The sequence below is a fragment of the Sus scrofa genome, chromosome 15 (assembly GCF_054392235.1).
Source record: "Sus scrofa isolate SSC_HxYL_T2T_F1_AM1 chromosome 15, Sscrofa_HxYL_maternal_Yorkshire_Landrace_v2.0, whole genome shotgun sequence".
Taxonomy (NCBI): domain Eukaryota; kingdom Metazoa; phylum Chordata; class Mammalia; order Artiodactyla; family Suidae; genus Sus; species Sus scrofa.
The window spans coordinates 83,217,479-83,238,216 of record NC_139397.1 but is presented as its reverse complement, the minus strand read 5'-3'; the positions used below and the strand labels follow the sequence as shown (position 1 = coordinate 83,238,216).

Sequence of the window (20,738 nt, the reverse complement as noted above, 5' to 3'; positions counted from 1 at the left end):
AGATTCATATTTCAAAGGAGGCTCTGAAAGCTGGAGGAGCTATGTATTTGAGGCACCTTAAGGAGGAATAATGTCTGTATGAGTTTCTGGAATAATTTTTATATACCATCATTTTACATGTACCATCAGGTTTAAAAATAAGCTATGGTGAATGATGGGAAGGAAGCACTAGGTTTAGAAGAATCTGCAGTATATTGATATGGAGTCACTGATGAATGAATGTTTATCTTATAACAGCAAAATGTAGTGAGTGGGGAAAAGCATGGAAATTTGGAATGGCAAGACCTGGATTTAAAATGTATCTCTGTTTCTTATAATATATTTATTTGGGCCCAATTATTTAAGTTTCCTGATCCTAAATTTACCCATGAAAATGGACATAATAATAATTTCTTCTCTCACTTACAGTATTTGAATAAATATGAGTGAAAAATAATGTTTATGAAAAAGCTTTGTAAATAATAAAGAGCTGTTTTCACAAGGTTATGACTTATGTGATCATTTATTTGGTTACATTTCCTTGCAAATTTAAAGTTTCTGGGATTTAGATAAATATTGCAGGTTGAAATTGAGATCTGCCTTCTTAAATCCCCAAATTAAATGGTGATTTGAGGAAGAAACTATGATTTCAAACTGGGATGCAACCAGAACCTAGCTAGGACTAAGTGTAATATTGGTGCTTAATTAGTATTGCTTGGACTTATTTCTAAAGAGTTGTCTGGAATAGGAAATGAAAACACTTGATGTAATGAATTTCTTTGCCAGGCACTGGGGAATGGATGGATGAAGAATCTAAGATCTCCAGATTGGCTTTTTTGACATATTAAAACAGCATTTAACTAAGAAATCAGGACTACTAAAAATATTTTAATTCTTTTTTTTTCTTTTTCAGTTTCTTCTCCACAATAGGTTATTACCAGATATTGAGTATGGTTTCCTGTGCAATAGGTTCTTTTTGTTTGCCTATTTTATTTGTAGATGTCAGTCCCAAAGTCTTTTTCTCAATCCCGCCTTCTACACACCACTATACCCTTCGGTAACCATAAGTGTGTTTTCTTTGTCTGTGAGTCTGTTTTGTAAATGAGTTTATTTGTACCAAATTTTTAAATTCCACAAATAAGTGTTATCATATGATTTCTGTCTTTTGCTGTCTGAATTTTTTCACTTAGTATGCTAAGTGAAGCATGGTTCACTAGGTTCATCCATGCTGCTGCAAATGGCAGGATTTCATTCTTTTTTATGACTGAGTAATATTCCATTGTATTTAGGTACCATAAATTTTTTTACCCATTCCTCTCTTGGTAGACATTTAGTTTGCTTCCATGTCTTGGTTATTATAAATAGTGCTGCTATGAACACTGGAGTGCATGTTATCTTTTAGACTTACGGTTTTTTCCAGATGTATGCTCAGATGTGAGATTGCTGTTCTCCATAGTGACTGTGCCAGTTTATATTCCCTCCAACAGTATAGAGGGAATTTCTCTACACCCTATCCAAAATTTATTATTTGTAGATTTTTTAATCATGGCCATTCTGACTGGTGTGAGGCAATACCTCATTGTAGTTTTGATTTGCATTTTTCTAATAATTAGCAATGTTAAGCATTTTTTCATGTGCCTACTGGCCATCTATATGTCTTCTTTGTATTTTAATTCTTTTTCTATTTTCCAGTTGACATTTTCTACTTGGTCTGTTATTTTAATTTAGAATTCCCACTTCCACCTCTCAATCCCTGGTCACCTTACATCAGAGCTTCTAAAAATGAATCTAGATTTAGTTTTGTGACCAGCAAGTACTCCACCCCCCAAAATTTATTTAGTTGATTGATTATTCATTCATTCAGTTTAAGTTTATGGAGTGGCATCTTGTGCCAAACAATATGCTAGTGCTGAAAAGATTGGAGAATAATGTAGATACTGCTGTGCTTTCACGGAGTGTATTAAGCAGAGTAGATCAGTGTTCATCCTTCTAACAAATAGTTAAGGAGTGTCTTATATGTGAGGCACAATTGTAAACACTGGAGACTCAGCAATAAATGCAAGAATCACCTTAGAGACATTATAATGGAATTAATCCCTAACACTAAGTGAGTACCCCTATACTGACCTGCTTCTGTTTAGGATGCTAAGTGATAGCTTAGCACATCTATTGACTTAGACAGCCATGAACTCTGGATTGTATAAACATTTTTATGGTGTCTTAATATCAGTCTGAACTGCATGTTTCAGTCTTGGCCGGTTCAGGCATTAAACATTTATTGTCCTGGAAGACCTCATATTCCTTTTGTTTACACAGGAGAACCAGAAATAGGATCACTAGTACAGCTAGAAACCCATTTCAGTTCTGTGTATATGGAATTGAGTTTCTGAGCCAGCTTTCCTCCAATTCATTGTGTTATCAGGTAAAATTAAAATAGATGATAAGAATTTTATTGGTGGAGTTCCCATTGTAGCTCTTCAGGTTAAGAACCCGACTAGTATTCATTAGGATGCAGGTTCAATCCCTGGCCTCGATCAGTGGGTTAAGGATCCGGCATTGCTGCAAGCTGTGGTACAGCCCTCAGATGAGGCTTGGATCTAGGGTTGCTATGGCTGTGGTGTAGGCTGGCAGCTGCAGCTCCAATTTCACCCCTAGTCTGGGAACTTCCATATGCCACTGGTGTGGCCAAAAAAAGAAAAGAAAAGAAAAGAATTTTATTGGCCATAAAAGGTACTAAAAAGAAATTAGTTATGTTAGTATGAAAATACATACTCATTGAGAAAGACACAAACTTTGGGAAGGAACTTGTTCTTTACTTTTTATTTGTTTATTTTTTTTCTTTCTACGGCCACACCTGTGACATAAGGAAATTCCCAGGATAAGTGTCGAATCTGAGCTGCAGCTGCCAGCCTACGCCACAGCCACAGCAATGCCAGATCCAAGCAACCTTTGGAACCTATGCTGCAGCTTGTGGCAATGCCAGATCCTTTACTCACTGAGCAAGGTCAGGGCTCAACCCCACATCCTCATGGAGACTCCTTAGGTTCTTAACCTGATGAGCCACAGTGGAAACTCCCCCAATTCTTTATTTTTAATGTATGAATTTTGCTTGCTAATTTACTGGTACTGAGGGGTGAGCTCTGCTATAGCATAAAGTCACCATTATGTTTAAATAGCTATCTAAAGTCATTCTGAGGAGGAGAAAGCATTTTTATCAAACTTCACAACTGTGTTGGCAAGCCAGGGCCTAGAGGAAATATCACTGGTTTCTCCACTGATTTCTTTTGGAAAGAAAGACATTGATCAAAGAATTCAGAATATGAAAGCAATAACTTGTATTACTCACAAATTCATATTTATTTTACAACCCATAAATTAGTTAACAATGTATCCATAGACATTTTAAACTTCATATTCAGAGAAAACATTCAATGGGGAAGGAACAGTAGTAGAAATTAGTATAGGTCCTGTTTCAGTCTCAAGTCCAAATATTTACTTCCAAGAATTTCAGTTAGCAAGTGTATATATTGGAGTCTAATATTTTTCCTGTGTTTTGGAGAAGAGATTAAGTACAAAAAAAAAAAAAAAGTATGTGTTACTTCAAAGGGAATTGATATACTTTCTCGCACCCAACCTAGGAATATTTCTTAAAACTTCAGATTCGATGAAGCTCTAAAATTACACAGGTGTTGGATTTCCCGCTGTGGCAACGGGATTGGTGGTATCTCTGAATCACCAGGATGCAGGCTTGATACCCTTCCTGGCACAGCAGGTTAAGGGATCCAGTATTGCCACAGCTGCAGCAATCTGATCCCTGGCCCGGGAATTCCATGTGCCCGCAGGGTCGCCAAAAAAGAAAAATTACACAGATATTATATGTAGTTTCACATTCAAATAGTGAAAATACTTGTGGGAAATAATGCTATAATGATTCTCAAATGCCTAAACTCAGTAAGGGCAAAGCAAGCTTGACAAATGTAATTCAACAGTAAAGATAAACTAGCTGATTAATAGTTAAAGGAAACTTAGAGGCTAGAATATGCTTAGGTTTTAAAATGAAAGTATTTATTACAGTGCTTCTCGTTCATTTTAGAGAAATTCTTTGCGATTACTTCTATGGAATGGATTTAAAATTGATGAAAGGATAGGATAATTAAAAATGGAAATGTTTGAGTTAAAAGAAAATGCTCAAACTAGTCTCATTTAACATCTTTAGAAACTATTGCTTAAATTAGCATATAATAGTAAAGATGTTACAAACACCAGAGAAGACAAAGAATGTCTCTTAGAAAATTAACAAAGTTAGAAAAAAGTAGGAAATGAGCAAGAATTTGCTTGGAAATGCTGTGAGGGAGGTGGACTGAAATCACCTTAACTAGTCATTTTTAACCATTTCTGGTCAGAAAATGAACTTTAAATTGGAGACAATTACCAGCTAGAATTGTAGCTTAGGAAGGCAATATTTATCCTTTGAAGTCAGTTGCCTGGGATCAAATTCTGCCTTTACCTTTTACTAGCTTTGTGGCCTTAGGGAGGTAACTGAACTTTTCTGAGCTTTGGATTTGTGATCTATAAAGTGGATTAATATTGGTTCCTTCTTCAGAGTTGTTGGCTTGATATATGCAAAGACTTTATAATAACATAATTACCTATTAGCTAACAAGATGAACATAATAGTTGGGTAAAAATCAAGCTGTACAATCTTGTACTAAGTAGTGTCTGCTGGTGCAATGTTGGTAAAAATAAATACTTTCCCCAGTCATCCGTAATAGTCGTTAACACTGGATTTGTACTGGACATTGTTCCAAAAATGCGACATTAAAAGGTAATGGGATATATTTATGCAAGTAGAAAATACACAGATTTAAAGGAAACAAAATCTAGCTGAACGGTCCAAATTACATAGGTAGAGGACAGGCAAATATTGAGAAGGACCTTTGAGAGTATGTAAGTCTATTTCTTACCTAAGCTGCTGATTATGGTCAAGAGATGCTTTTGAAAAAAATTTCCGATTTCCTAACATGGACAAATTAGAATTTCTAGGGGTAGATCTCAGATTCAGTGTTTTCTAAAGCTCCTTGGTGATTCTAATGTGCAGCTAGGATGGAGACACCTTGAAATTTCTTTTTAGTTGCTTCTTTTTTACATGTAGAAACTGAGGTCTGGAGAGGTGAAGTGGCTTGCCTAATGGCACAGCAAGCTGATGGTGTCCTGCCTGATTTCTTTCTGGTCTAAAAGTGATCTTTTCTCCAAATGTTTGCTGCTTTATTCAGAACTGGGGAAATGCACTGTGATAATGATTACACAAGTGATTCACATTTTAAAAGATTTACTAGATTAATCTAAAAGAGAAATTGAATGAAGGCTAAAGATAGTAATGAATGGATATAAAAAAATTCTGACCCATACTTGAACAAAAGAAATGTAGAAATAAACTTGTCATTAAATAAATACAAATTAAGAAAAAATTTATTTTAGCAATACTAAATAGTACAAATATTAAAGAATATAAATCTGTGAGAATAATTATTTACTGCACAATAGTAATAGTGAAGAAAGAATGGTCAAATAGAAAAAAATGTTTGATTTCCCATTTATAGACTCCATGAGTTAAAAGGAAATAGTAAGCCCTAGCTATACAGAAAGGAATTGATGCAAGTATATGTAACATGACTAGAGATTAAAGACACCTTCTTTTGTACCCCCTTTTCAGAGTGGCAGAGATAAAACATCTCTTCCCTAAGTGTCAGGATTGTGTATCTCGATAGCTTAAAAAAAATAATGTCTATTTAAAAGGGGGATTGGCCCCATGATTTTTTCCCCCTAAAATCCAGAATTGCTATAAGTGGCATTGCTGTTTTCTTTAGTGCTTGAATATAAGCTTTTATACATACGCTTCGTTGTTCCATTTTTCTAAAGCCTAGTTCCTGTTTAAATTTATTCACAAGACTTATTTCAAGTTTTCTCTTAAAACAGGTTTCTGCTGCAGAAAATGATGGAAATGAATCAGGAGTAAGGGAGCTCCTGAAAAGGATTGTGCAGAAAGAAAACTGGTTTTCTACATTTCTGACAGTTCTGAGACAAACAGGAAATGATGCACTTGCCCGCGAATTAACAGGCACCGATTGCTGTGAAAGCAATGCAGGTATTGCTAATTCTGCGAAGGAAGGGTCTGTACATTTTGCCTAGTGACTGAGAATTCAGTTAAGCCTGTCGACACAGTGCCAAATAGGTAGAATATTTAGAATCAAGATTTCAAGCAATTTGAGACATCTTTCTTCTCTTTTACAAATGAGGAGACTGCTGCCTGGGAAAAGATGAACTTCCCAAGACCACAGTACTCAGCAGCCTGGGCTCGAATATTGGCAACTGACCCCTCATCCAACACCCTTTCCACTTCCCATCTTATATGGGAAACAAAGTGACACTCAGATTTTTGTCAAGATAATTATAATGTTGACTAGACAAATATACTGGAAACAAGTATTTTAGTGGTTGTCATAACTCAGCTGCATAGTCTTCTGGACATTTAGATAATTCTTTAAGGATTTTATTGAACATTCGGTAAAAGGTTTGTAATTGCTAATATATCACAATATCACTTCCTGTGAGTTTTTTAAAGTATTCAATAATAAGATAACATTTTATAGCACTTTCACAGGTATTATTTGTAAATCTAATGTAAACTACCATCTTACTGTTCTTTACAGAGTGTATATCCTATGTTTTCAAAAATGTCGTATATAAGACAAATTGAAATTTAATTGGTAATGAATGATTTCAATGAACTATAATCATTTTAAGCTTACTGCACATCTTTTATTCATTCAGTCATTCAACCAACAAGTAATGAGTGCGAATTATATGCCAGACACTGTTCTAGATGCTGGGTATAATTGACTTAAATGAAATACACAAAGTCCTTATTCCCATGTTTCACACTTTCTAATGGAATAATATATGCAGTAAACAATTTCCTAAGTTACGTATGCAAAAGAAAAACAGTTACTAAATTATTAAATAGCACATTATGATTTTATGTTGTATTATTTATGAAATACATAAAATATATATACACATATACAGCTATCTGTATATGTAATATATATAGATGCATAATAGCATGTATATCTATGTATATAGAGAGACAGACACACACATATTTTTACCATGAGATATTAAAAAGCCCTCAAGTATTATAAAATGGCATTAATGGAACTGTGTGTAAGTAAATGAATCATAAGGAGTAAAGTATCATCAGTGTTTGGGGAAGAACTTTTTGCTTGGCCACAGAGCGAAAAGCTCAAGAGGCTCTCCCTTCTCTCTGAAATTATTTAGGGCTTGTGGGGATGGAGGGTAGGGCTTACTCAACTTTCAAAAGTCAGGCAGTAATTTCATGATTTGTACACTAGCAGGTTATCAGCTACTACTGTCACTGTTTCTGATTCCACAGCAAAGTGTAACTGTGTAAAAAAAAAGTCCTCTCAATAGAAAGCATCTTTATTTTGCTTCAGTTCTCTGGAGGAGGCTCAGTGGGGCCATTTTCTTGCACCATCGAGATTATGGTTTTTTCACTCTTGTACATTATGGCCCAGCTATTATTGCCACAGCGTAACACTAAAGTCAGTTTTCTAAGTCTGAAGGGACTTCCCAACAAACTCATGTATAATGATGGGGCCAAATTTCTCCTATATACCTCAAGGATGAGCTGGACCACAGTCCAGATCACTCCATCTCATCATGAGTTCCCTTCAAGACCCCCTGGGACCATTTCCATCCATGACAAACATTCTAACTTGAAATTCAAAGGGAAATGGCTATAGTCTCAATTTTTTATTTGTTTTTGTTTTTTGTTCACTGGAAAATTTTGGCCCCAGTGTATCAAAGGATATTAGAAAGGGTATCCTTGCAGATCACAAAAGGCCTTGTCATATCCATCTCCCCAAATAGAGGGTACCTACCCATTTTGCAGTTGTGTACAGAGGCATATTTGTTTAGGAAAGAGTCTAGAGATCAGGTCTAAAGTGTCTTCTGGTTTCTCCTGACAGCGACAACATATCTAGCCATCTTTCTTTTCTTTGGAGAGTGGGGAAAAAACAAGTTACATACAACCTTATTTCTTCGTAAGATATTTTTAGTTCTACTTTTACAAGGTGCTTTGTTAGAAGTTTAATGTGATTTTTCAAATTACAGTTCTTTGACAATAGCAATCCTGGGTCTTCAGAAGGTAATTAAGGGTAAATGAGAGCAAAAGGGTGGGCCCCAATCTGATAGGACTGAGGCCTTATAAGGAGAGGAAGAGAGAGCTCTGTCTGTCTCTCTCCCCATCATGTGAGGATGCAGCGAGAAGGTGACCTCCTGCAAGCTCAAGAATGTGCTTTCACCAGCCATCCACCTGCTGGCACATAGATCGTGCACTTTCAACCTCTAGAACTGTGAGAAAATAATTTTCTGTGGCTTAAGCCACTCAACCTATGGTATTTTGTTATACTGGCCACATACTGACCAGTACAGGAGGGGCTCTGGATCCTGACATTTCCTGAACCCCTGGATGTGTGGCTTTCACCAGGTACTTGACCCTTCTGTGTCTCAGTTTACTCCTGTGAAGTGAGGATAATAATATTACATAATTACCTAAGGTTAGTTTGAGGATTAAAAACATTTGTAAAGCACGAAATAAAATAATCATTATTATTATACACCCCCAACATGCTTCATATGTACCTACAAACTTTTTTGTCTTATTTAAAGACAAACTTCAGGAATTTCCATTGTGGCTCAGTGGTAATGAACCTGACTAGTATCCTTGAGGATGCAGGTTCGATTCCTGGCCTTGTTTAGTGGGTTAAGTATCTGGCGTTGCCGTGAGCTGCGATGTAGGTTGCGGATGCAGCTCAGATCTTGAATTTCTGTGGCTGTGGTGTAGGCCGGCAGCTGTACCTCTGATTCAGCCCCTACTCTGGGAAACTTCATATGCTGCAGGTGCAGCCCTAAGAAGCAAAAATAAAATAAAATAAAATAAAATAAAAATAAATAAAGACAAGCTCCAAAGTTGTAACAGTTTGCTTCAGGAAATTTTCCATACAGAAAACACATTTTCTCCTTATTCTTTAAGACGGATTAATCAAAAATGATACTTTAAGAAATTTTCTTTATGGCATCAGTGTCTGACAGATTGTACTTCAGAAGGACAGAAATTCTTGTTTTCCTTTGTAACCCATATAAGCCCTTAAGAAAACACTCAATACATGTTGGTTGAAGGAAAAAAGCCCACATGAAAGAGATGGAGGGAAGCAGAAAGGAAGGCTACAGAATATTTCATTAAATTTTGAAAAAAAATCTCCCCAAATTCAGGATACATGAATGTAGGATGACATTAAAGCATATGTACGTCTCGTGTAGAACACACAGCTAGAGAACAAAATGGCAAGAACACAAGCTAAAGAAAAACTACCACCAAATTTGCATTTTCATTAATTCAGCCTTACATGTGACTTTGTAACACGGAAAAGTGACTTACTTCCTAAAGATGATGGTCAAATAGGAAATCATTGCACTTTTCTTATGATTAGCATAATACTTGCTATTTTGGCTTTTTAGATCAAATTTAGTCATCCCAAAAGAATTATTCACTGTGTTCATATTAAAAATAAAAATACTGTGTCAGAACAAAACAAAAAAAAATGTTCCAAGCCTTTCAAAATGTCAAAGCATTGAAGTATATTTAGGCAGATCTCTGCTAAAGACCCCACTGGTTTTCAAAATAAAAATAGCTTTTTATATTGTATAAAAACTTGCAATGCACTTTACATTCTGTTTAGAATTTCAAACTATTTAAGTATATTCAAGTAAATCTCTATTAGGAACCCCTATTTAATTTTCAAAATAGCAATTACCATTTTGTACACTGTATAAAACCTGGCACGGAGCTCTTATTTACATTTTAATATTTTTATCCATAGAATCTGACGATTTATTAGGAGAAAATGGTCCTGAAGTTCAAGAGCCTCTCCTTTTAGCCACAGATCAGCCAAGTCTGGACGTCTCGGACATAGAGAAAAGTTCACTGGAATCATCTTTTGCAGATTCTTCTGTAGTTTCAGGTACTTGGAACACATACATACTTTACCTGCACTCATCACTACTTTCAGGCAAATCAGCTGGTGCATTGATGACATCAGGATCTATTCAACAGAGGAGAATATTTAGACTTTGGGGTGTTGTGAGCATTTTTAATTAAAATAACATTTCTGGAGGAGAGTAAATGCAAATAATTCCTCATTGTGGCTTAAAAGTGGTTTTAAAATTAATGTGATATTAGTATGTTCTGAATTTGTGAACACGCTGGTTTTTGGTTTTTGTTGTTGTTGTTGTTTTGCTTTTTAGGACCGCACCCATGGCATATGGAAGTTTTTGGACTAGGAGTCCAGTTGGAGCTGCAGCTGCCAGCTTACAGAGTAAGCCACAGACACAGCAACGTGGGATCTGAGCCACATCTGGGACCTATGCTGCAACTTGTGGCAAGGCCAGATCCTTAAAACCACTGAGTGAGGCCAGTCATCGAATGCACAGCCTCATGATTACTAGTTGGGTTCATAACCTGCTGAGCCACAGTGGAAACTCCCTGAACACACTGGGTCCTAATTTTACTTTATAAGATATCCATGGACCTTGTAATGTGATAAATATCGTAAGCATGTCCTGCATTTCATGGTTTTCCAAGTACTTTCAAGTACCTAAGTTAGTTTGACTCATCCAGAGTCGGAGAATTAAATAAGGCCATTATCTTTTCTGTCTTTGACATACAGAGTGTCTCAGAGAGGTTCAGCTGACTTACAGAGACCAAAAGCAAGGGCGTAGAAATGAAGGTGAATGGTTGCTAATCAAGAGTTGTCTTGAATTTCAGAAACTAAGTGGTCTGAGTACTAGATACCACCATGTCCACCTTTTTGACATGAAACAGCCCAGGAAGAATCAAACTAGTTTAATCATTTCCCGTAGTTTTCTCCTAATAGAGGAATGCTTCTCTCCTCTCCTCTCCTCTGTCCTCCATTTGGCCACATTCTAGTTTCACTAGTAATAGTTACTTGAAGTCTATTTTGTGCTGGTAACTGTTTAACAAGTGGCTCTCTGGGGAAAAGAAAAAAGACCTGCTTTGTAGCGTATGCCAATCTTCATGGTGTAAATACTCCCACTAAGGCTGCTTCCAAGCTCCCACGTAATATCTCTAAACACTAAGTTGGGAATAGATGTGCAGTGGGACGCCGTTATTTGCCATTCCATTATACAGAGACAATAGGCTTAAATGGCCTCAACATCATTGATAATAGTCAAATCTAGTAAAATGACTAGAAAGTGATGAGTTTTAGGTATTCATTACCTTTGTTTCAATATGATTTATTTAGTAAGTCAGTATATAATTTAACTTGTAAAAATGCCCATGCTTAACCTTAACAACTGGCTCACAAAATTCCAGAAAATTCAATCATTGGTTCTTGTGGGCCAGTATGAGCTGATTCCATCACACTACTGCAAAATGTACTATTTTCCATACAAAAAAGTAATACAGCTGCAGCGCAGGAAATTTGGGAAACATAGAAAAAGTCACTCATACTTTCACAGTAAGACACATTACGTTTCACATTTGGGTATCTGTCCTTCCCATTTCTTTACATACTTGGATGCTTATATTTAATGGCATTTCTCCTGTATTCATTAAATATTCTTGTATAGCAGGGTTCTTAATAGTAATTCCAAAATTGGATGCTTTATACTTATTTAATCAACTGTTGAGCATTTAGGATGTTTCCAAATTTCTACATCATGAATGATGCCACAATAACTCTCTTTGTATTTATGTGTCAATTTAAATATTTTTTTGGTCTTTTTTTTTTTTTTTAGGGCCACACCTATGGCATATGGAGGTTCCAGGTTAGGGGTCGAATCAGAGCTGCAGCTGCCAGCCTACACCACAGCCACAGCAATGGGAGATCCAAGCCACGTCTTTGACCTATACCACAGCTTATGACAATGCCAGATCCTTAACCCACTGAGCGAGGCCAGGAATCAAACCTGTATCCTCTTGGATACTAGTCAGATTTGTTTCCACTGAGCCATGATGGGAACTCCCTGTCTCAGTTTAATTCTTAAAAACATATTACATAATTGAAATTTCTGGAGCAGATGATTTCTATAATTTTAAAACACTGTGCTATTTCACTCCCGGAACTTGTACCAAATTCCATATCTTCTAACACAGTATAGAAGAGTACTTACTGCCCTGAAACCTCTTCTGTAAGAATGGGTAGTATTATTTTTAAACTTTGCCAATTTGGTATTTTGCTACTTGAATTTGAATTTTTAAATTTCCAATGAAAATATTTTTACAAGTTCATTCTTTTTGTTGTTATTGCTAACTACCTATTTTTCTATTAGGTGTTTTTATTCTTGCTGGTTTATATGAACTAGCTAAATATATAAGATAGCAATTTTCTTGGTCATAAATAGTACCAATATTTTTATAGTTTGCCTGCTGATCAGCTTTGTTTAAGGTATTTGTTTCTTTAGTGGAATACTTCTGCCTATCTCACTTGCTCTCATGTGATGCTGATACTGCGAGTCTTGGACTGCACTTCAAGTAGTGAGGTTTAACTTATAGCAGAGCTTTAAACCTTAATTCTAAAAGGGCCGTTTTATTTTCCATTTGAGCAGCTGTGCTTTCTTTCTTTCAGAAATCACGATTGTATAGGAATGCCAAAGCTGTTCTCTGAATGTGGATCTTTCACATTTTAATAAACTTCCTTGGTAGGCTGTGGGGGTACTGGCTATTTTCTAAATTCACACAAGAAAGAACTGAAGACAGGACTGAGGGTAGGAGGTGATCTGGCTTTTCATCAAAGGTTGTCAGCCTAACGCATCTTGTCAGCTTGTAGTTTATTTATCTTTGGATCAAATCTGAGTCTCATGAAGACAAATGAAATGTGAAACTTAAAAAAATTATTTTCTTACTGTTTAATATAAAACTTAATGTTGCATCATGTGAAAAAATCCTAATTATGGTCTTAAGGGACAGAGAGGCGTTTGTTTTTCCCTCGTGGGGTCCCTGCCCTCTCCTCTCCCTCCCTTCCTTTCACTTAAGGAAGTGAAGGAAGTAAATATTTGATTTAACCAATATTTATTAAACTCCTATCATGTGCCAGGCATGCACTGTTCAGTGTCCAGCACTGTAAATACTGTGGTGGAACAGAGAAAAGTGACTTCTTCCCCATGGAGCTTGCAGCTGATGGATGTGCCCAGCAAACAGAAATCACTATAGTAGGTGCTGTGGAAGAGAAGTACAGACTATTAAAATGTATACTCATCTGAGAACATGTGAGAGTACAACAAACTGTACAGTAATCTGAGGACTCCATCCGATTCATAGATTCTAACAGTCTTCTAGTCTGTAGGATTCTTCTGCTGTCTGGACTTCTGATGTAGATTTGGAATAGGTTGGTCCAGTCCGTTCTGGCCCGTTATAGAGCAGTAACTGATTTATGGAAACAGAGTGCCTTTGCTTCAGGCCTTCGGCCCTGTAGATTTTCCCAAGTATTCCTTTATTTTCTTGTTGCTCTTCAGAACTAAGAATTACTGACATAAATGACTTGTAAAGTATCATTAGTAGCCTAAAGAAGTTATTGAAGTTCTTTTGACTGAAATTTTTGTTACAAAATTAACTGGAGAAGGATTTTGCCTAGGTGGCATATTTTGACAGAATTAACAGTCAAAATAAATGTGAAAATATTCAATAATCTCTAATATTCTTTGCATAATCTACTTTTGTGTATCCTATTGCTATTGATAAGTGTACTTTTTATTTTGAGTTTCAGTATATCAGGTTAAGATTTCAAATACAGTTAGTTACCAAAATAACATTGAAAGAAACTTATTACCTAAGCTACACATATTCTATAAATATGAATTTTCATATGTAAAAAGAAAAAATAGGACTTGAATTATTTCCAATTTTAAATTAAAACTGCTCTAATTTTTATTTCTGAACCATTTCTAAAATATTTTTTTCAATGCATAGTAGTCTCTGTACATACAAATGCTACTTTATAGTCTTAATGCAAAGATTCTTCATATATTATTTTTAGCCCTTTTTACTTCTTAACACTTCTGACAGGTAAGACACACTAGCATTAAATGACAGTGGTCCACCCTGAAATCAGTTTTAATCATGTCTTTCCTTCAGCCTGGGTGGGTAATTCTGGAGAGTGATTTTGTCATGTCTCCACATCAGGGGCTGACATTTCTTCTTCCTATTTCCAACAGCTTCACATTAAAAAGTGGGGATAATTAAGATATACTAAAATGTTTTTTTTTAATTTGTCTTTTTTCACATTAATACAGTAATTCCTAAAGGATATTTGAGTAGTTCTCAGATTGTTCATAGATTTTAATTCTGGATGTAATAGTCCTGCTTTCTGAAGTCACTGATAATTTTCTAAAGAAAAAATATTAGAAAACCTTTGTGTTTATCTGGACCACACATCCCTAGAAGACCTCAGAGGACACAAAGCCCAGGTTCATTTTCTTCTGTTCAAATATTTTAATTATAGCAAATACACAGTTATCTGATTCATGTTACTTCTATAAGCATACAGTAAAATAAAATTGGTTGCCCAATCTTTTTTTCTTTTTTTTTTATTCGCCACACCTGTGGCATATGGAAGTTAGCTCCTGGGTCAGGGGTAGAATTGGAGCTGCAGCTGTGGCCTACACCATAGCTTGTGGCAATGCCAGATCCTTAACCCACTGAGCCAGGCTGGAGTTCAAACTTGCATCCTCACAGAGACAACATTGGGTCCCTTACCTGCTGAGCCACCACGGGAACTCCACAATCATTTTTAATTGTCTGCTATTGTTGTTTTGTTAAAAAAAAAAAAGTGAGTTGGAGTTCCCATCATGGCTCAAATCCGATAGGAACCATGAGGTTGTGGGTTCGATCCCTGGCCTTGCTCAGTGGGTTAAGGATCCAGCGTTGCCGTGAGCTGTGGTGTATGTCACAGATGCGGCTCAGATCTGGCATTCCTGTGGCTGTGGCGTAGGCCGGCGGTTACAGCTCTGATTAGACCCCTAGCCTGGAACCTCCATATACCACGGGTGCAGCCCTAGAAAACACAAAAAGATAAAAAATAAAAAAATGAAAAAAAATAATAAAGTGAGTAGTTATTTTATGTTGACGTTTTTATTATTAATAAAAGGGCAAATGAGGTTCAAAACAAAATAATAAAATTTACTGTATCTGGAATGAACTTACTTTTACGCAGAGTTCCACAGAAAATCTTTCAAACTTCTTTTATCATTCTTTGTTGGATCTCCCTGTTGTCAAACTAGAAAATGCAAGTACCTCAGATTGGCCAGCAGAGGGTGCTTTTACATTTATAAAGAGAATTGAAAGTCTGTTCCAGGGTGGACGATTATAATTTAACAGTGCAGTGTGCCATGTGTGAATACACAGTGCGCATGACTGTGAATGCATGTGTATATTTTGATTTATATATTCGTTCACGTGAAGATTTTAAAATTCCACCCCAGCTAATGAGCTTACCAACCTGCTTGTTTTCAGACTTTAATACCTTCTTTTTCATATTCCCCCATATGTTCCACTCCTTAGGTTTATCCGGTGACATTATGCTTTGGAATATATTGTGGATATATTTTGCATAGATCATGTTCTGTAGGAGGGGTTTAAAAATTGACCTTTATGAAACAGCCTCCTTCTTTCTGGCCCAATCTGTTAGAGCCCTTTTTTGTTGTTGTTTTGTTTTGCCTTTTTATAGACCAAAGTCCAATCTTAGATTTGGTCTATACTAATCTCTGTAAAAATGTCACAAAATTTATCCTTGCACTTGAGGACCAGAATAATGTTCTATAGTACTAACCTCTAGAAATTTGGAGGTTTTTAGAATCTCTAGAAATACACAGCACTTGAGAGCTTAGTGGAAAGATAATTGATACAGTAGTCTGCAATAATACTGTGAGGGATCACCCATACTATTACAGGCTTCCTCTGAATTAAGATAATGCTTTACGTCTATATTTTTTCTAAATTTAGTTACATTAATTATTGGGAACTAGACATACTACTAAGGCAATCCAAAAGGCAAATATTTATTTGTGCTCAGAAGGAGAGAGAGAGAGAGATGCTGTTGCTGATGCCGACACTGGTGTATGTTAAAGGATAATATTGTTTTGTATTTTATTTGAAATCTACCAGGAGCCATCTAGGTTAGTTATATGACCTCCAATTTCATGGTAGTTCTAGGAGGGTTACTGTTCATGTCTCAGGAATGCGAACATAAGTATTTTGATGTGAAGAAACCTCCCTACTATACAGCTAATACATGCTGGATTTATTTTCATGACATCTTTTTAGGACAAACCTAAAGCTTTTTAAGCAGAGTTTTAGCAAAGGCGGTGATTTTAATTTGTCAATACACCTCACTTTCTCTATTTTGGCATGTGAATGAAGACTAGAAGCCGAAAATAAATTGGTCAGGTTCTATTACTGAGAGAACCAAGACTGGAGTATTGCCTCCAGCCTCAGAGGGTTTATAATCCAGTTCAAGAAAACAAGTTTTGTGCGCCTGAAGAGAAACAGTGATCTATCTCTAGCCAAAGAGAAAGTATTAAAGGATGGGGGAGAAGCCTTGTGAAAGAAGAAAGACTTAGAGAAAGCTTACCACAGAGGAGGAATGTGAGACGTTTTACCTTCACCTTGAAGGTTCTCTGTCGGATCGGTAAACGGAAGTGACAGCCAGCACTTCCGGTTACATGGATACTACGAGCGAAAGTGCAGGTATAGGAAAGTTTAGAATGTGTTGTGTGTGTGCCTGTGTGTGTGTGCGCGCGTGGAGGTTGATAATGGGGGAGGCTATGCATATGTGGGAGCAGGGGGGATATGGGTAATCTCTCTGCCTTCCATTCAATTTTGCTGCAAGCCTAAAACTGCAAAAAAGTAAAGGATATCCCGTTGTGGCTCAGCAGAACTGAACCCGTGAGGATGCGGATTTGATCCCTGGCCCCACTCAGTAGGTTAAGGATCCAGAGTTGCTGTGAGCTTCAGTGTAGGTCACAGACGTGGCTGGGATTGTGGTTCAGATCTGGCATTGGTGTGGCTGTGGTGGAGGCAGACAGCTGCAGTTCCTATTCGACCCCTTGCCTGGGTAATTTCCATATGCTGCTGGAGCGGCCCTAAAGAGGAAAAAAAAAGTCTATGAAAAGTTCATCCACCTATAATATATCAAAATCGATCTTCAACAAACACAGCAAAATTCTACTAAAAATATGGGTAGAGGAGTTCCCTGGTGGTTCAGTGGGTTAAGCACCTGGCATTGTCACTGCTGCGGCTCAGGTCACTGCTGTGGCATGGGTTTGATTCCTGGCCTGGGAACTTCTACATGCCCTGGGGTAGCCAACCCCTTAAAGTCCCAAAAATGTGGGGAGGGGAACAGTTGAATTAGAGGGGAGAATTGATGGAGAAGAGTGGAGGGATATAAGATTTCTAAGATGGGTGAGTTAGTGTATTTCTCTATGATTTTTACAAATGTTTGCCTTCAGGCAAAACAAAAATACTCTTAAAAGTTTACCATTCATTGTTTGGACAGTTATGAAATCTTAGCCCAAAGCATTTCTGATGATTTAAAATGGTATTTGGCAGAAAGTCCTTAGAGGACTATCCATTAAGGTGCTGAAACTGGCTCCTCCGGGCTTGTAAGAGCCCAGTGTGCAGATCTCTTCCCAGTTCCACCCAGTAACATCGTGCCAGAAGCTTGAAATCAGTCATGGTGGGAATATGAAAACCATCAATATTGGCAAACCCTTCCGAAGTGTTGCTTTTTTTGTCCCCAAGAGCTACTATTGAACATTCGCCAGGAAAACCTTTAAATGCATCTCTCACCATACTTTGCTTAGGTCTGCTGAACTTGAATAGCTCTTTCTGAAGGGTGCTTATCAGCCAAAGAGGTTTCCAATCCATCGCATTCTATCTTTGCATTGTCATTTTCAAGATTTAATTCCCATGTGGTCATCTGGCTGATCACTCATAACTGACCTAGCTCTCAAACTTTGTCTCTGTTACTGACTAGAAGTGAATGAATGGGTCACTCTAGTGGGTATGGTTATCCTACAACCATGTACTTGAATCACAAACTTTTCATTTGAGACCAAGTCCAAAGGCTAAAGGGCATAAATAATGTGATTTAAACCAACATCAATATACACAATTCAAATTTAATTCTGACTGAAACATTTTGGCAGTGTGAATTCTATAAACAGGAGCAGAGGAGCTCCGTGGATAGCCATGTGGGCCTGTGGCTCTAGGAGATTTTTTTTTTTCCTTTGGGGAACTCATTTCCTAGAAGCTTGGATCCAGGAGAGAATATGCAAGGTGGGTGGAGGTGGCTTCTCTCCATTCTGCGGGAACACATGTTCCCTGGCACAGAGAGCAGAATCTGACAGACCAAAATGTGAGCGCGTGTGTGTGTGTGTGTGCACGCATACACGCACAAATCCATATACATAGAGCTGAAAATAAAAGTCATCTATCCCCTCTCAAAAAAGATTATTTCGAAAGAAAAGGAAATATGTATTATTAGTAGTATGACAGTAAGCAACCTTAAGAAGCCCATGAGTGTGTGTGTGTGTGTGTGTGTGTGTGTGTGTGTGTGTGTCCATCCGTGCACATGTGTCTGAAGTTTTGGGGATGGTCTTCGATGTTCCATACTGTAGGGATTATGCAACTCGAGGGAAGGTAGGAACTGTTCGAGAAGTGAAGCTAATACGCATCACGAGATAAGAAGTAGAATAAACGTACAGTTACTTGGCAGGTGAAATTAGACTCTTGCAGACCCTGTAAGCACTGCCTCTTAAGAGAGCAGATCTGATGGTGTTCTTTCTCAGTAGGCACCAAGGCTCTGATTCCCTTCCTAATGCAATGCAAAACCACTTTCCAGGCAAAGAGGATGACCCCTAAAGCCAGGAGAAATCTTCTGTGGAGTGAGAAAAGCATCTAGGCTGAAAATAGGAAGGACACTAACTGGTAGGGATAGAAGTAAGAACCAATTTATATTTATATTTATAAGTAAGAACTAATATATTTATCAACTAATTGTTATAATAGCATTTTTCCAGCAGAGGGCATACTTTGCATTGAAATAGATCTAAAAAAGCCTCCGAGGACGAGATTTTTTTTCCATTTGAAATTTTTAACGTTAATTTTTTGGGCTTCTAAGTGGTTTAAAAATATTTTAAAGTATTTAAAATTCCAGAGGATGTTAAATATGAAATTTATCAGATTCAAGTTAATATTTTTGCCTTTTTAGTAAACTATTCAATATGTGACTGTAAAATGAGGCAGTTTTTCCCCCCATGGCTTATGAACTGATCTTAGAAACTATTATTGGAAGCAAAGATGTTTTCGTTGTGTTGTTTACAAAATTGTTATAGGAAATCCTGTCTTTTAATTGGACGAATATTGTTTTCCTTCATTTCAATAGAGTTTGCCAGGAATGACCTCTTTTCTTCAACTGATAGAAATTACCAGCATTTTCTAAGCCATTTCATAGCTAGCTCTGATATTTTCCCTAGAGGAAATGACACCTATCTAAAAGTTAACTCAATGTATTATATAATCTAACTCTAATATTCAAAGCTCATTCAAGCAGCAAATTCCTGAGAATTTAAGATTTCTTTCCTTGATCTAACACAATCATTCTCACAATAAAGGAGAAAGTAGAAACTACTATCTATATATTTTAAAAATGTTAAAAGCTTAAGTTACTTATTAGCAGTGGCTGAACTCAGAGCTGGAGACTAATCTGTTTGACTCCAGAGCACGTGTTATTTTTCATGGCAACGCCCAGTCTCCAATTGACTATTTATCAGATCAATTTTAAAATCATAGACAACAGGACTTGATTCATTAGTGCATAAGAAATAGACATGCTAGGAAAAGTACACAGAATGAAATACAATAATCCTGTATAATCAATTGTAAGAATTCTTAGCTTATAAACTCAGTAAGGTTGTTGGCTTAATTTTATCATCACATAACACTTTTTTGATCTGGCTTTTTGGTGTGTGTGTGTGTGTGTGTGTGTGACATGATTTTTTTAGGGAATACAGGAGGAAAGTCTCTAGGGAAAGCATTCTCAATGTTGTGAGAAATGCAATATATTTTCTTTGATTATTAGAGTTATTTCCTTTATTTACTTCTTTTTCTATGAAATCAAAAAATATATCAGACACATAAGAATTTGCTTCTGAGGAAACAAAGTTATTTTTGTATTGAGAAACTTGAGACTTATATAGCCTTAAAATGACAAAGAAATGGATCTCCCCATATTCACTTTCATTTTCATAGTGCTCTCTAGCAGAATTATTTCAATTAATTTGATTCAACAAGATAGAAATGTTCCTTCTATTGGTGTGCAGAAAAAAGTTTAAAAATTAGCAAGATGTTTACAAGTAAAAGAAAGCCTATTGACAAAATCAGAAATGTAAGTTAACAAAATAAAACTCTCTCTAATTTTTTTTTCCTGGAAAGAGAAGCTGCTTCAAAATTGGTAGAAATTTTGACATTACAATGAACATATCCATATATTTTAAAAACAAAGAAAAAAACTTTTCTTTTCATGTAACACAATGGATGCAGTATTGTCTGCTTGTTTACAAAGCTCCACAACAGATCATCAGCCATCCTTGGTATTAGG

The 20,738-nt window shown here is 36.5% G+C and overlaps 1 protein-coding gene across 1 annotated transcript in view; it reads left to right on the top strand.

The window, feature by feature from the left end:
- The window catches only part of IFIH1 (interferon induced with helicase C domain 1), a 53,512-nt gene that overhangs the window by 2,411 nt on the left and 30,363 nt on the right, over positions 1–20,738 (top strand). Inside the window, exons 2-3 of the mRNA NM_001100194.1 lie at positions 5,956–6,124; positions 9,942–10,082. Coding sequence (NP_001093664.1) covers positions 5,956–6,124; positions 9,942–10,082 — 310 coding nt within the window. The remainder of the gene's footprint in view (positions 1–5,955; positions 6,125–9,941; positions 10,083–20,738) is intronic.